Consider the following 16,052-nt stretch of genomic DNA (forward strand, 5'->3'; position numbering starts at 1 on the left):
CAAAGAAAGGCCCTCACTTAACCTGGATAGAGGAGAAATAAATATTATTTGGATAATCTTTTCACTACATACTTTCACCATTTGGAAAGCGAGAACAGAAAACAGTGAACAGCAGTGTACAATGTCATTGAGTTTCTATTCCCGTGTGTTTTAATGTTTGACAGAAGATTTGTTTTTTACATATCCTAACCTTTTAACCATTTTTTAACCATCCTTCATGTTTTTTATCCTTTTTGAAGTCTACCACAGGCTGATGAAGGAAGTAGCATCTTCCGAAAGCGCTACCTGTTGCATGTAGAAGAAAATTCTGCTACCTATTTTTTGTAGTGAGTAATAGCTTTCCGCTTTTCCGCTGAATGTAATCACCGCTCGCAATATTGTGATATAGATTTTTGTTGTTTGTAAATTTCTTCGGTGCACAATTAAAATGTCATGTAGAAAGAATAAAAATACATGTGCTGGATGTGAGTGGATCGGGTGGCTATAAGGGGAGTTAAGAGGCCACAATAAATAAATAAATAAATAAATAAAATAAAATAAATGTAAAAAAAGCAGCACATTACGCTGCGCTTTGTGTATTTAATTATTATGTATTAATACTGTGCTTACATTAATATTCACTGCATAAGCTATGTACTTTTCATTTCACTGCTGTGAGTTTTGACTTACAGTTGCAATCCTGTTATACCTTTCTGTGTCGAAGTCCTGGAAACTTGATGATTTGTCCTGAAAACGTCCTGGATTTTTTTTTTTGGGTGTGTGTGTGTGTGTGTGAAAGATAGTGGGAATCCTGATAATAATAGTAGTAATCACCAATTTCATTAACATGAAATCTGGACATTTTAAAGTCCCAAAAGAGCCACATCAGGATGCGGGACATTTTCTCCTAAATTGGGACTATCCTGAGAGAATCGGGATGGGTAGTAACCTTAGTAGTGTGCCAAATTCATACATACATACACACAACTGGTTAACTTACAGAGTAATAAGTAATATTCGTAGTGAACAGATAGGGTACCTATTGAATAATAAAATATTGACCTTGAACTCACGTAATCACTAGAGGCACGAGATTTTTGCAATGCGTGATAAAACGAATTGCATCAGAACTAAGTAATTTTCAGTTTCTTAACATTTTACGATATTCTGTTTGTGTTTCCATTGGTTTCCGTTGCGCGATAAAACGCAAAATTGGCAGTTTTGCGCGAAATTTCTAACTACGCAACATAACGCGAAATTTTAAAAATACATTTTCATTACTTTAAAAACGCTAGTTTTCAACTGACGGAATGGTAGAACGTGGCATGAACGGTGCATTTTGGGTGATTCGGACACGGCTACAGGGAACATGTTGCACGTTAGCTATCGCCATCGCAGCTGGATGGGGAGTTCCGAAGTGATGATCGATTGAAGTTTGTTGTAAATGCATTTATATATGTGTGGCTTCCAACAAGTGATGCTAATTGTGAGAGGTTTTTTCAAGTATGGACTGGTGATGAGTGACAAACATACAAAATGAAGGAATAAAATGTGGAAACATATAACATGTTTATGTTTAATGCTTAAATGTAACTTGTCGCTATCTGTTTTCAGGAGACAGCAAAACTTCCCTACTCATAGTAAGTTTAGTTACCGATTTTCCTTCAGTTTGATTTTTTTTAAATATAATTTTCTATAAGTGAAATTGACAATGTCAAGTGAAATATTCTGTGTATTTTGTTTTTAGTAATTAATGGTTTATTTTTATAGTGACCTATGAATAACAAGAAACAATTGTAATGTCAGGGAATTCTTTTCCGCAAGAGCTTCAAAATGCGGAACTTTATTCGGAAAATGCGAAAAAAACGCCAAATATGAAAATCGAAACGCGAAATTTTCAAATTCTTAGTGCGAAAAACTAATCACCCATGGTTTTAAGTTATCCGTATACGTTTCAACGACTGGTTATCCTTAATACGTATCCATTAGCAAATTTTTACGTTGCTTTGTGGATTCATATTACCGGTAATATTCCTGTACCGTATAAACATTATTCATTGATATCAAATACAATGCCGAATTTACTTTAGAAGAATCCACTTGAATGATTATTGTACTTCACCACAATTTATGACCTCCAGTTCGCTTCTTTGGTTCTAACTCTGGGATAAAGCATCCAACTTTTTAAATCTACATCCATAAATCTGAAAACTCACGTGAGCTGGAAATGCGGAAAGTACTCTGTTTTAAATCTAATTTTAAGCGTTCGTTTATAGATGACATGACGTAGATTTTAAAACCGAAGTTTTACTTATACCGCCTCCAATATTAAAGATTAAACATTCACTTGAAAGAATAAAATCTTTTAATAAAAAGTACTATATTCCATTTTATAATAAATAATTATGTAAACCAGATCGCTGAACATGTACGTAATTCCAAAAGTGTTTTTTCAAACAGCTCAATAATAGGAATGCACAAAGCAACGTAAAAATTCCGTAATGGACACGTACTGAAGATAACGACAAGCAGTCGTTGGAATGTATACGGAGAAACTAAAATCACGAGTTCATGATCAGTATTAAGTTAGTAATGGTGAGGTTTCCGAAAATTCAGACCATTTTAAGTAAATGGCGAAGTTAATACTGTAGTTGTAAGTTCCTCTCATCTTTTCGATATGTCTACAGTCATTTCGATTTTCTGTTACCCTGACTGTATTGTTAGAGGAGAATAATTTTTGAATAAACCTTATTTTGATATTAAAATTTTCAACATCTTCTCCTTTCACTCTCTACTTCTTAAATACATGCCGCAAGTAAATAATATATTCATAGTTTGAATATACTCTTTACGATTCCAATTCGGTACTATACAACAATTGAGAGCTCTTAAGACGATGCCAAGCAGAAGTCGACATATTTCTTAAAGTTTTAAAGATTTCACAGATTCAAATTATGTATATCAGAAATTATATCTTTAATGTCATTTAAGGTAAATCAATATAGAATGTTAATCATCAAGTTGTAAGAATTTCAGTGTTTATACCTTCCAGTGTGCAAAAGTTCATAATTGAAAATTGTAGTTCGCTGTGTATATAAACCACAATTGACCAAACATTGGGTACTTACCAATATGTCCTCCTGTGAGAACTAAAGATTCTCCAAACGTATCAGAACAAGCTAGTTCCATCTTCTGGTAAAGTAACAAGGATAGAAATGGATGAGAGAATTAATGGTATGGAAAAAGGGATACATGCCACCAAATAAATATAATGTGGGAGATATAAAGTTTCCCCACGGGAGGACATATTGGTAAGTAACCCAATTTTTGTTAATTTGAATCATCCTCTCATGCGCCTATATAATTTTAGTGTACACCACAAGTTTGAAGTTTTAGCTTTTATAATTTGTATTCAGTATTTGTTGCAATTTTCCGTTTCTAGATTGGTCTTTACAATATATATATATATATATAGAAAAACATATATTTACTAGTGGGTAAACGTTATATTTGTTCGAAACATTTACACGCAGAGCATTAAAGTTTCTAGAATAAAATTTGGGGGATAAAAATCAAATTAAAAACTATATCTGATAGTTTTCTTTCTTTTCAGAATTGGTACAATGAGATTAATAAGTGGCTTGGAGGACGAGTCAATGCTCTGGCCATAGATTCCGGTTCTAAAGATGAAATTGATCGAAAGCTTTCAGGATTCATGAATACGTATTGTAAGCGTCCAGTGAATCCTATTCTCATCATTTCATATGAAACTTTCAGACTACACGCACATGTTTTACATCAAGGTGAAGTAGGACTGGTCCTTTGTGATGAGGTAAGTAGGCTTCCGTTCTGAAACAGTGTATATTTTAAAGACAGGTCTTCGAGAACACTTGGAGCAAAGGTAAACCGATCATAATTAGTTAAAGAGATCCTCAGTCAGTCCCTTAGAGTAACCTAATTGGCGAATGCTTTAATATTGTAATTCCACTCTTCAGATCGTATTCCAATTTCGTATGTGGATTACCGCCATTACCACACGAAAACACGGAGGAAGAGGTGGCACAGTGGCGCAGAGCTTCAATTTGTCCTACTTTTCTTTTCTCGTACGTTTTAATAGGAAAGTATCAAGTCATATGCATAGTATGGAAAGCCATACTGTTGAAAATAAGTCCTATGTTTCCTGCTTTTCAATCAATAATAAACATATGAGATAATATTTACGCTGCATTTGTTGAAACACGGTGATTGACCTTGATCCCAACTGCAGAAAAGATTATAACACAATAGGCAGCAACAAAAAGGTATTTTATCTCAGAGCTTCCAAAACGACACCAAAACTTAGGACAAAACCATCGGTGTAAATGGACACTACATGTGTAAAAGGTTGTCCTTGAGAACTTTCAACTGCATTTTCTACTACATATGTCATTAATTCTTCACCATTTGAGTTCTTAAAGCTGTTTCAGGAAGAACTGATGCTAATTTGTGTACTTCATGAAGAAGCCTGCACCACTGTAAAGAGTTTATAGGTCTGTCAGACTCACAACAGGGGGAAGATTGATATTTTCTTCGTAGTTTTTAATCTGCGTCAATCGTAGTCTCTGTACCTTTCAGATAATGCCTACTGAGGATAACAATGTATACAAGTAACTTAGTTGCTTTTAGTCTGTGCACAACGAAGCGTTTATTTTCAGTCTGTCAGACCCATCCCCGTCCGCTTCGTTATCTTCTTGAGTTTCTATGTGCCTACTCATATAATCTCACCTGCAGTTTTCGAGATATATACAGGGTGAGACATAAGTGGTTAACACCCCTGTAGCACACGAACTGCTTGGCATTCACACTTAATTCATTATATATGTTGTTCGGGTGGTAATGGACCATATTGCACGACATGATTGCCATGGCGGCCATCTTAGATGCCGCCATCTTGATTCAACTTCGGATTTTTAAATGGGAAGGGGGGCATCATTTAACACGAGCTCGGTTTTAGGGAAACAGTGGTGCAGTCCATTTTTACCTAACCGTTATTGGTTAAAAAGTTATTGCGTAACAAAGGGTGAAAATTTGGCATTATAGTATGTTTTGGCATGAAAATTTGGCATTATAAACACATATCAACCCGCTTTTGAGCTTGTGCTTGGATCAGCTCAGGGGTACCATTGGACACTACTTGTTGATCTGACAACTCAACGGGTTTCTGATAAATGATGCCATTAGAAGTGCTCAGCTCGGCCCACAATTTGTGCCGACTTCTTTAGGCTTGGTGTACGAACTCTTAATCTAAGGATCTTTCGGAACGTAGTGCAAAGAATTGAAATATAAGCAATAGATATATTTTCGTCCTTTACTTACACTTTAATCGCATCACTGGAGACAATCAAGGAATGCTTGAAGCTTGGAACACTATCTTCCTTCAAATCATGTTTTCAGTTATGGATCATCCTATTGTCAAACAACTTGAAGTCGGGGGTGCTAAAACTCTAATCTGCTGGAGACATCAAGTCCGCTACATTCAGCAGTGAGTACACTTAACTTTATATAATAAAGTAATAATAAAAAGTTTTTGAAGGCAGACGCGACTTGTCAGGAAGTCACATTGGTAAAAAAAAAGTTTTGTTACTTGAAACTGAGGGAGGAAGACTTCTCTAATATTCTAATTGTTGTATTGTATACAAGAACTAGAACATTAGATGTGTTTTCTCCACTTAGTTTCAAGTAATGAAACATTAATATTTACCGATATGGCACCCCTCACGAGTCGCCTCTAGTTGGAAGCACATTTTTGTTTAAAAATATAGTTAAAAACATGACCACAGGCTTGCAAATCATTTCTTGATATGTATTGGTAGAAGTTTTAACTCATTGTTTCAGAATTAAACTAGAACTCACGTAAAATACTTCACGCCAAACCATGTTAATGGCAGGATGTGGTCCACCATAAGCTAGAAAACTTCTAACATAAATCCTGTCAATTAAACATAAAGATCTCATCATCAGTAAAAAGTATCTTTGTGTCGGATTTTTCTGCATAACGCTGAAACAGGACTTTTGCGTGCGTATCCTGTAGCGTCTATTAGTAAATAATCTATATTTAATGGATGTTTAGCGTACGAACCACCACTTGCTTTCTGACAGGGTTTTTCTGAATTGGAACATTCATTTTTGTCATCAGGTATTTCGTCCTTATTTTCTGTGACCATCCTCCTCTTACTTGGGCAATTAACAATTCCAATTTAAATAAATATTTTGATGGTACGGAGTAGCAACCCAGTTCTCACGATCTCTGTACTCCATTCATCCGCTTATAAAGCATGTTTTCTTGACTGTGGTGGACTTCACATTGATTTATTGATTGTCACTTACTATGTTGTTAAACCTATTTGTTGGTCACCATTTATCAGGTTGTATCAATATTTATTGTTGATGTGGATACAGAGAGTTACTTTCAAACCTCTGTAATTTCAATTAATCGTAGAAAAGAAAGTATGAATGATAGGGTAATTGGCAGCATGATCAATATATATTCTGTCTGTATTCAACTATTTGTCATATTCTCACCAACATGTCTCCTTTTACTGTTGCAATCGTATTACGGGTTCGGGTTCGTAACTGGAATGTTATTTACTGGAATCGCAAACACATGAGTGGTGACACAACCCACAGAGGAAAGAGTCCAGCGGAGTGAAGTCTGGTGAACATGGTGACCACCATATCGGTCTAATCTAGCGTTTAGGAAATGCCGAATTGAGGGAATTCCGACCATCCAGACTCCAATATGGGGGATCCCCATCGTGTTGGAAGATGATGTCCAGTTGTGGAGCAACTACCTAGAGGTGCCCGAAGTGCTCCAATATGTCCAAGTACACAAGGCCTATTACTGTATTCTCATTGAATATTACAGACCGGTGATCCTGTCCTTCAGTAAATCACACAAAACAATCAATTTTGGGCTGTTGGGGATAAGTTGTTTGTACACATGTGGGTCTTCAGATCGCCAGATCCATATGTTATGACGGTTGACAATCCCCCAACACGTGAAACATTGCTCTGTCAAAAACAGGACGTTGTCAATGAAATGAGGATTTATGTCGATAAGCTGCAGCATTGCCGTACCAAATTCTTTGTGTCGCAGCTTTTCATCTTGCTTCAGTTGTTGCACTTTTTTTTTATAAGGAAGATTAAATTCTCTAGATACCTGGCAGATGATTTTACTTCGGATTCTCAGAAACTCTGCTCGAATTTCTTCCACGTTTTCATTTGAAACACGACGGCGAGCTCCACCATATTATTTAGGACACTGTCGGTTGTTAGGAACTTACTGAGCCACAGCTTAATAGATTTAGCGGTGTAACTCGTCCATACACTCATTTGAAATTTAGTTACGTTGAGATCACAGATTTTCCCTCATCATACTACACCACTGCCTGCAGTATTGTTGAACAGTCGCCATTTTTATTTATGCGAACGTGGCGTTGCGTAGTGAGTAAACGGATAACTTCAAGTCATGAAGAAGGAAGAAGAAGGGATAACTTAAAGATCAGGTTTTTCATTCACAGTTCTTCGTACTTCGTTCACAGTAGTGAATTTTAATTAAGGGGATTTGAATGGAACACGCTGCATAGGATGGACTCTTTATCTTGAAATTTCCTTGTAAGTTTTAAAGTGATAAATAACAAATGTTGAGATTTTGTACGAAGCAAATGTAAATAGAGATATTACGTGCAATAGCACCACCTTAACCAGCTATTACCATCCAAACAAAGAGTTTCAAATAGTACAATACTACGTCAGATTAATTACGTATTGCAAATCTATAAGTTAAACGAGAACTTGCAATACCTTATTCATTATGCACTGTTACAGACAAAGGATGCTACAATATCACAAACCCAAATTATGTGAACAGTATTGGAGACTTTATCATCGAATTTATTGTATATTCGGAAAGGGTTGAGATGTCAGATTACGTATATTGTAAAAGTATTTTCTTCTATTATAAACCATATAAATCCTTAGATGTAACACTTGTCTAAGCACTTTTTTGAAGTAAAGACTTTCTACCTAGTAAAATAGTCAAGATTTCAATCGCATTTAACTTTGTTCCTGTTTATTCAAAATGCGTTATATCGTGATCATAGTACCATAGTATCTATACCAAAGTACTTTAGACGTACACTCATGTCCAAAATGATTGTCGCATATCTATAACTGTCTTCTTGTAAGAATATAATTTGATAATAATTTTGCAGGGTACTTTTAATACTGATACTATATGTATAATCGGAAAATGTATAATTGTGGAATATTTCATAGGAAAAGAATTATAAATACGAAAATTAGAATGAGTAAAACAAAATGTTGCTAAATGGACAATAAACTTTTATTTTCGTTTTATTGTTCTTACCTACTGCTCTTTTGACATGAAATTTGCCACATACATGTCTTTGCCGATTATACACATACTAACATTATAAGAAATACAGGGAAAATCCGTATCAAGTTATACTCCTACAACAACATATTTATAGACATTCGACAATCATTTTGGACATGAGTGTACATTCCTCCGTCGTCTCAATTGCGTTATTGTTGAAGTCTCCAAAATTTGGAAGCTTGTCACACTGTTGCATCCTTAGTTTCACCATTTAATAATAAATGTGATATTGTAATTTTTTGTTGAACATGTGAATTTGAAGTACGTAATAATGTGATGTAAGGGGCCGCTGTGGCTCAGTGGTAGAGCGTTCACCTCTGGTGCTTGGGGTCCCGGGTTCGATCCCAGCCCCCGCCAAGTGAACTTTGTGGTGGACAAACACCGTGTGCGTGGGTTTTCTCGGGGTTCTCCCGTTTCCTCCCACTTTCTTCATTCCACCATTTCATTCATTACTCATCATCACCGTCTCCTTTAGCCTAACCGGCATAATCGTGGGACGTAAAACTCAAAGATTTCCAATGTGATGTAATGCAATGAAAAAAAGAAAGAAAAGAACAAAAATAAAAATTAAGGTTTGGATGTCAAACTGTTCATATATTACCGAGTATGTCAGACAATTTCTTCCTGTCATTATTTCAATCACACAAATTTTTACCAAATATGTAAGTCATTAAACTTTTTGATCTTTCAGGGCCACCGTTTGAAGAACTGTGAAAACCAAACGTACCAAGCGTTAATGGGCTTGAAAGCCAAGCGACGAGTACTTCTATCCGGAACACCAATTCAAAACGATTTGCTGGAATATTTCAGCCTGGTTCATTTTGTAAATCAAGGAATTCTTGGGACCGCTCAGGTTAGTTTTTAGTAATTTCTAATATCAAGGTACGAAGGAAGTTCGATAATCATCGGACTGTAAAGTCGGTTTGTAAAGACAGACTTGCTTCAAAATCCTCTTTATCATCAATTGAAGGGATGGATTCCAAAACAGCCTAAGTCAATTTTTGTCAATTTTGAGATATTTGTTCTGTTAAGTTCCATTTCAGCATCTCCGTAGATTGATTAGGGTTTCATGTCAAAACTCCATAAATCAAATTAATTGTATGCAAAAGAAAACAGCGTTGTTCTCCAAAATGTCCTTAGTCAACAGTATTCTCTGAAATTATTTTCCGACTCATGCCTACAAACACTTATAAAACTCTTGCTATAAATGATAATTTCACCGTTATTTTACGAAAAGCATGCAATTACAATGTTCTTTTATGTAGATTACTTTTCTTTCATAGAAATAGAATGAGGGAAGTTCACACACAAGAAAATCGTGTCCTGAAAAACATACTTTTTTTGACTTAAGCTCTTTTGGAATTGAGCTCTTCAATTATGAATTCTGTAGCATTTTGACAGTGGTTCATAAAGAAAAGGTTCAGTTTAAAAAATGAACATGATGAATAGAGTAGAACAATTTAGTATTAAAAATAGTAATAGTTTGCGTTTACATCCTAATATAGGAGACATTTTTAATTTGTTAAAAGTAGAACTTATTGCGTCTAACTATACTTCATTTGTGTTAAACTGTTCGAACAGTCTGTTGCCTTCGTTAGTATCTCTAAGAAACTCAGCAAATGACATGAGGCTTTATATATATAGCCTAGTGAGTTTTATTGGGCAAAATTGTTTTTATTAAATTTTGATCCTATATTTAAAGCCATATTTCTACTTAAAATATCATTTGAGCAATCATGTTCTATTGTACACATGAAACTATAGAATTCTCTTGTGGGGCCGCGGTGACTCATCTCTGGCGTGGGTTCCTGGTTCAATCTCAGCTCCCGTCTAGGGTCGTTGTGGTGAACAAACACCCTGTGCATGGGTTTTCCTGGATTTTCCTGTTTCCTCCCACTTTCATCATGCCATCATTATCATTCGTCTTATCGTCATTCGTCGACGTCTTCCTTATCTTCGGTGCATAATCGTGAGACATTGAACGAAACCTTTTTTTTTTTTTTTTTTTTTTTTTTTTTTTTTTTTTTTTTTAAACATGGGAATCTGTGAAGCCCCATCCGCGTTTTGTGGGCACACTTTCTCCAATTGACAGTCGCTTGTATTTTGATCTCTAGAAAGAAGAAAGTAGACAACTTTGTAGAGTAACAAATAGGGATAATTCTGTATAATGTAAAATAGAAATAAAACTCCTATTACACTGAGGATTCAAACTTAGCCAGCCATTCTGATTCAAAATTTCTTTAGTTTGCCTCAAAACATGTCAGGGAATTACAGGGATAAACAATAGATTAAAAATTACTTTATTAAATAGGTGTCTTTTAAAATACAAAAAAGTAAGCTGTGCTCTTGGGTTATATTATACACCCTCCATTCCAAAAGAAACCGAACGTTTTAAAAAAACAAAAAAGCAATGTACATTTTGGAACAAATCATTTTTATTAATCAATGTATTCCCCTTCTGCATCGATACACATATTTGCACGCTCCAACAAGTTGTCAAACGACTTCTCCATGTCCTTTATTGGAATGGTCTTTAGGACGGCGGTCGTCGCCTTCTCAATAGCATCAATCGATGCGTGCCACTTTCCTTTCATCGCCAAATGCAGTTTCAGGAACAGATAGAAATCGCACGGAGCGATATCTGGTGAATAGGGCGGATGATGCAACCGAAAAATGTGATTTTTGACCAAAAATTCAGTTACAAGTCGCGAACGATGTGATGGTGCATTATCGTCCAAAAGAGTCCAACTGCCGATTTCGCGATATTCGGGCCGAATACGACGAATTCTTGCCAGCAAACGCTTCATGACGCCCAAGTAAAACTCTCCAGTGACTGTCTGGCCGGGCTGAACAAATTCTTTGTGGATAATTCCTTTTGAATCGTAAAAACAAATCAGCATCACCTTAACTTTTGACTTCACCAAGCGACTATTTTTGGGTGTTCCTTCATCCGGCGCTCTCCATTCAGCACTTTGCCGCTTTGTTTCGGGCTCATATTCAAAACACCACGTCTCGTCACAAGTTACAATCGATTTCAAGAAGTTTCGATCCTGCCGAGCACTTTTAACGATGTCTTTGCAATGCGAAATTCGATCAACTTTTTTTTGTCTTCGGTGAGTTTGTGTGGTACAAACCGCGAATTAACCTTCTTAAGGCCCAAAACTTCGGTCAAAATGCGGTATGTGGTTGTTTGAGGAATGCCTAATTCCATTTCAATAACTTTCACCGACGATTTTTTTGTTATGTTTGATGAATTCACGCACTTTTTCGATGTTTTCTTCCGATAATCCGGTTCTGGGACGGCCTGATCTTTCGTCATCATCCAGCGTCTCTCTACCCGATTTGAATCGCCTGAACCACTCGTAAACTTGCGTACGGGATAGACACTCATCACCATATGCATTTTGTAGCATTTGGTGCGTTTCACTAAAAGTTTTACCCAGTTTAACACAAAACTCAATTGCAGCTCGTTGTTTGAAACTCATTTTCCGACCGATGTACACAACACACTGACAGTTGAAACGCAATAACTTTGTTGCCGTGCATCCAAATGTCATGACATTTATACCAGTTGTCAATGAGGGACTGCGCCATCTACCGATAAAATATTACAACAGATGGCACTAGTGGTACTATTTGTTTTCAAAAGTTCGGTTTCTTTTGGAATGGAGGGTGTAGAACACATAATCTTCCCTCGTACCCCTAACTTCCATTCGTGTTTATGTCATTATCCTTACAATATTTCAATCCGCTCTGAAATCATCCTCAAGCGTAGACGTGATGCTAGCCGGATTTTTTTTTTTTTTTTTTAAGTTACATTATTATATCTCTTCAGAACATGTAAACAGAAAAATCGGCACCAAATGTACCTGATCACCAACAAGATTCTTTGCATTTTTATATAATAGATTATAGTTAAACACTGTTACAACAAATCTAATCGAATGCAAACAAATTATTCTATTCTGATAATAAGTACCTCTGGATAAGTACACAGTTTAAGCCAATTCCGCAACTAGGCGGCTTCACCATGAAGTGAAGGGTTAAGTAAGTTTCCTTTGAAATTTTATCATCTTTGTCTTCTTGTATTTTGATCTTTCTCGTAAACTCAATACCATCAGACGATAATATACATATCAAGGATATGGTGAACAAAACATCAGTGACGGTACATTAATGTTATTATATAATGTGTTAATCAACTATGCCGACAACTGTAAGAAATGATTCCTCGCATCAAAATAAGAAAAAAAAGTTCATAGTTTCAGAGCTAGGGCCAGAAACGTGGAAAAAATACATTCGTGTTCGGAATAACCCATGCTGCAATGTAATGTTTCACGGTAAATTTCACATTTTTTACACATATAAACGTGAAACAATACATCACAACATGGATTATTCCGAACATGAATGTAGTTTTTCCACGCTTTTGGATGGCCCTAGCTCTGAAACTATGTACTTTTGCCCACATACGAACTTTTTTTCTTTCTTATTTTGATGCGAGGAATCAGCTCTTATAGTTGTTGGTATAGTTCATTAACACATTGTATTCTGTTTGTGATTAAATATGGTACTGCGTTGTTAAATCACTTGATTGATGACCGTTGTAGGAATTCAGACGGAAGTTTGAGACTCCCATTCTCCGTGGTCAGGACGCGGCCGCAACTGATGAAGAGAGGAAGAAGGCGCAGGAGCGATTGGATGAACTTGTGAGTGTTGTCAATCGATGCCTCATTAGACGTACCTCTGCCCTGTTGTCGCGGTATCTGCCTGTGAAAATTGAACAAGTGGTTTGTTGTAAGCTGTCGCCTCTTCAGATGGATCTCTATCGTAATTTCATCAGTTCAGAAGCTGTTCGTAGCACAATGAAAGGTGAGTCACATACCAGAATCAATTGGGCGAGTTATATATGATTTGGATTTTGTTAATTCCCATTGAGTTAAATGTATTTTCTATGTTCTGTAGTAATTAATAGAATACTTACGTTCTGAATAAATTAATGCTCATTAAAAATATAGGAAAGGTACAATACATTATTCACAGTTGGAAAAATCAGTAAAGCTTACGAGGTGGGAAAACTGGATATTCATAGGGTATACTAATTTGGAAATATGTCTGTTTTTGAGTAATAAATATTTTGGATTGTGTGTGTGTGTAATTTCCTTGTTTAACATTTGTGACTAAAACTTCCACATATCATTATTAGCCCGAATATATAATGACCTCGAATAACCTCACAAGTAAAGGGTCCAAATGGATTAATCGAGTTGCGGGATGAGACATAGTGCGACTGATAGAAAATATGTGTATGTGCAAAGTTATAGCGGCTGAGCGCCATAAGAAACTGAGGGGGAGGGGGTCAAAGTTAGTGGGAGAAGGGTTATGCTATGTTATAGAAATACATAGACAATACAAACAGTGGTAGTTTCACATATTGGCGAAAGAAGACTGGACAAAGTAGATCACGAACCTTCGCCGCCATCTTGAAATCTGCCATTTTGAAACCTGCGATATTTTTTGAAATGGAAAGATAGTCATATGATACATCAATTAGGGCCATCATGTTCTCAAAAAGTCAATTATGAACTTCATTTATCGTTGTCTATACTTATTTGGAAGATTTAGGATCATCTTTATAGTTATTAACTAAAAGCTAGGACTGATACTCGTAGACGTATGTCAAAAGTTTGAATTATCATGAAAACACGTGTAAGTTAAACATATATACAAGAAAAATAACAGTGAAATTCGATATCCGAGTTGTATATTATTACATTATTATTATTTACGACATTACTTCTAATTTGCTTCACATAGTGCCGAAGAGAAGTGTTCCGGTCTGAAAGAATCTCTTCCGCTTTTTTTTTCTTTCTTTTCTTTTTGTCGAAAACAATGTGGAGTTTATATTGCTACCTTTTGTTAAATGGCATAAAAATATAGACCATAACATAATAAAATCTGATAGATTGGAATGCAATTAGTACGTGCTATAAGTAAACCACTATTTTTTCACCACTTGCTATATTTTCCATTTAACTTTCTTTGTCCACTGTCATAAGCAATGCAACTTGGGACGAGCATAACATGATATCTGGATGAAAAGTGAACTACTGCAGTCGAATACAGCAAAGAAGTTCTAACGGAAAATAAGTTACCGGGTGAGGTGGCTTTCTCTATTGTCTATCGTGTTGCATTTCGAGCATGTGTTATGACGGTATCCAAAGGGATAAAACAGGCCATAATTCATTAGCGGTTAGAGATATGACAAAATGGACAGTAGCATTGCATTCCTGATCAAAACACAGTCCTAACACATGTGCCATATGGCTACCTTTCCATTTCAAAAAATATCACAAAGTAAATAGTGGCGGATTTCAAGATGGCGGCGGAGGCTCGTGGTCTGCTCTGCCCATTCTTGTTTTGCCAATATGTGAAACTACCACCGTTTATATAGTCTATCTTTCACTATTTTTACGATTCAACAGTTTATTTGATGTATTTCTATAACATAGCATAGCCCTTGTCCCACCAACTTTGAATTCCTCCCCCTCCGTTTCTTATGGCGCTCAGTCGCTATAACTTTGCACATACACATATTTTGACATCCTCTATCAGACGCGCTATGTCTCATCCCGCAACTCGATTCATCCATTTGAACCCTTTACTTGTCATGAGATGATTTTAATGAAGAAGTAAAAATTAAAAATTCCCAGCACAAAATATTGCACACACTTTGTAAATATTATATAATAGAGAACTTACAACTTTAAAGCTCCTTTTAAGATTTAAATACCATCTTTATTGCACGTTCCTCTGGTGGTTACGAAAACTATATTTAGATCGATTGGAATACTACGTGGAAGATAGTGAAAACATATTGATAGCAAATTTTAAATGTCAGTCAAATCGAATCATAATATGACGTATTGCCATTACTTATTTCCTATGTACATCTAATATTAGTGAATCACAGAGCGGTACGCCGTGGTCACGGGAGAGTGATACATACAGATGATACCCAGTCCTACGTGGTATAAAATAAAATTTTTATCGAGCATAATAAGCCAGGCTGCTATTATAGTATTTACGGAACTGTTTTTATACGAAAAATGTACCATATTCAGGCCACTACGGTATATGTATTATTGGAAGTTGTACATATTAAAAATTCAGCAAAAAATAATAAAAAAAAAATCGAAATATTTCATTAAACAAAATATATATAGTTCCATTTTTTTTTTTTTTTTTTTTTTATCCTATCAATACCCTATTTTTCCAACTCGTAATTACATTAAAGGAACTAGTAACAGTGAGCATCTTTAAACAGAGGAATTCTGTCAGCAGAAGATTTACATAACACAATTTTACATTTGATTTTTACAGTTAAAGAAGGAAAATCGATTAGCGCCTCCTATATTTAAGAATATCATAATGCACCGAATTTCTCTTCCTTTCCTAACATTGACTCAGAAGATGGTTGTAGGAATTTGGGTGTCATAATTTTCAGTATCATATCAATGACATGCAGATAAAAATCATTATTAACGCAGTTATAGGCTGTCTGTGTGTGTAAGACAAAATGAAATTAAGAATTTATTTTATTTTAATTTTATTTATTTTTGGGGTTGCTTGGAGC

The 16,052-nt window shown here is 35.6% G+C and overlaps 1 protein-coding gene across 1 annotated transcript in view; it reads left to right on the forward strand.

Moving 5' to 3' along the window:
• The window catches only part of okr (DNA repair and recombination protein RAD54-like okr), an 87,303-nt gene that overhangs the window by 27,603 nt on the left and 43,648 nt on the right, over positions 1–16,052 (forward strand). Inside the window, exons 6-8 of the mRNA XM_081765795.1 lie at positions 3,593–3,811; positions 9,108–9,269; positions 13,027–13,288. Coding sequence (XP_081621921.1) covers positions 3,593–3,811; positions 9,108–9,269; positions 13,027–13,288 — 643 coding nt within the window. The remainder of the gene's footprint in view (positions 1–3,592; positions 3,812–9,107; positions 9,270–13,026; positions 13,289–16,052) is intronic.

This window comes from Thermobia domestica, chromosome 7, assembly GCF_964235325.1.
Source record: "Thermobia domestica chromosome 7, izTheDome1.hap1.1, whole genome shotgun sequence".
Lineage (NCBI taxonomy): Eukaryota > Metazoa > Arthropoda > Insecta > Zygentoma > Lepismatidae > Thermobia > Thermobia domestica.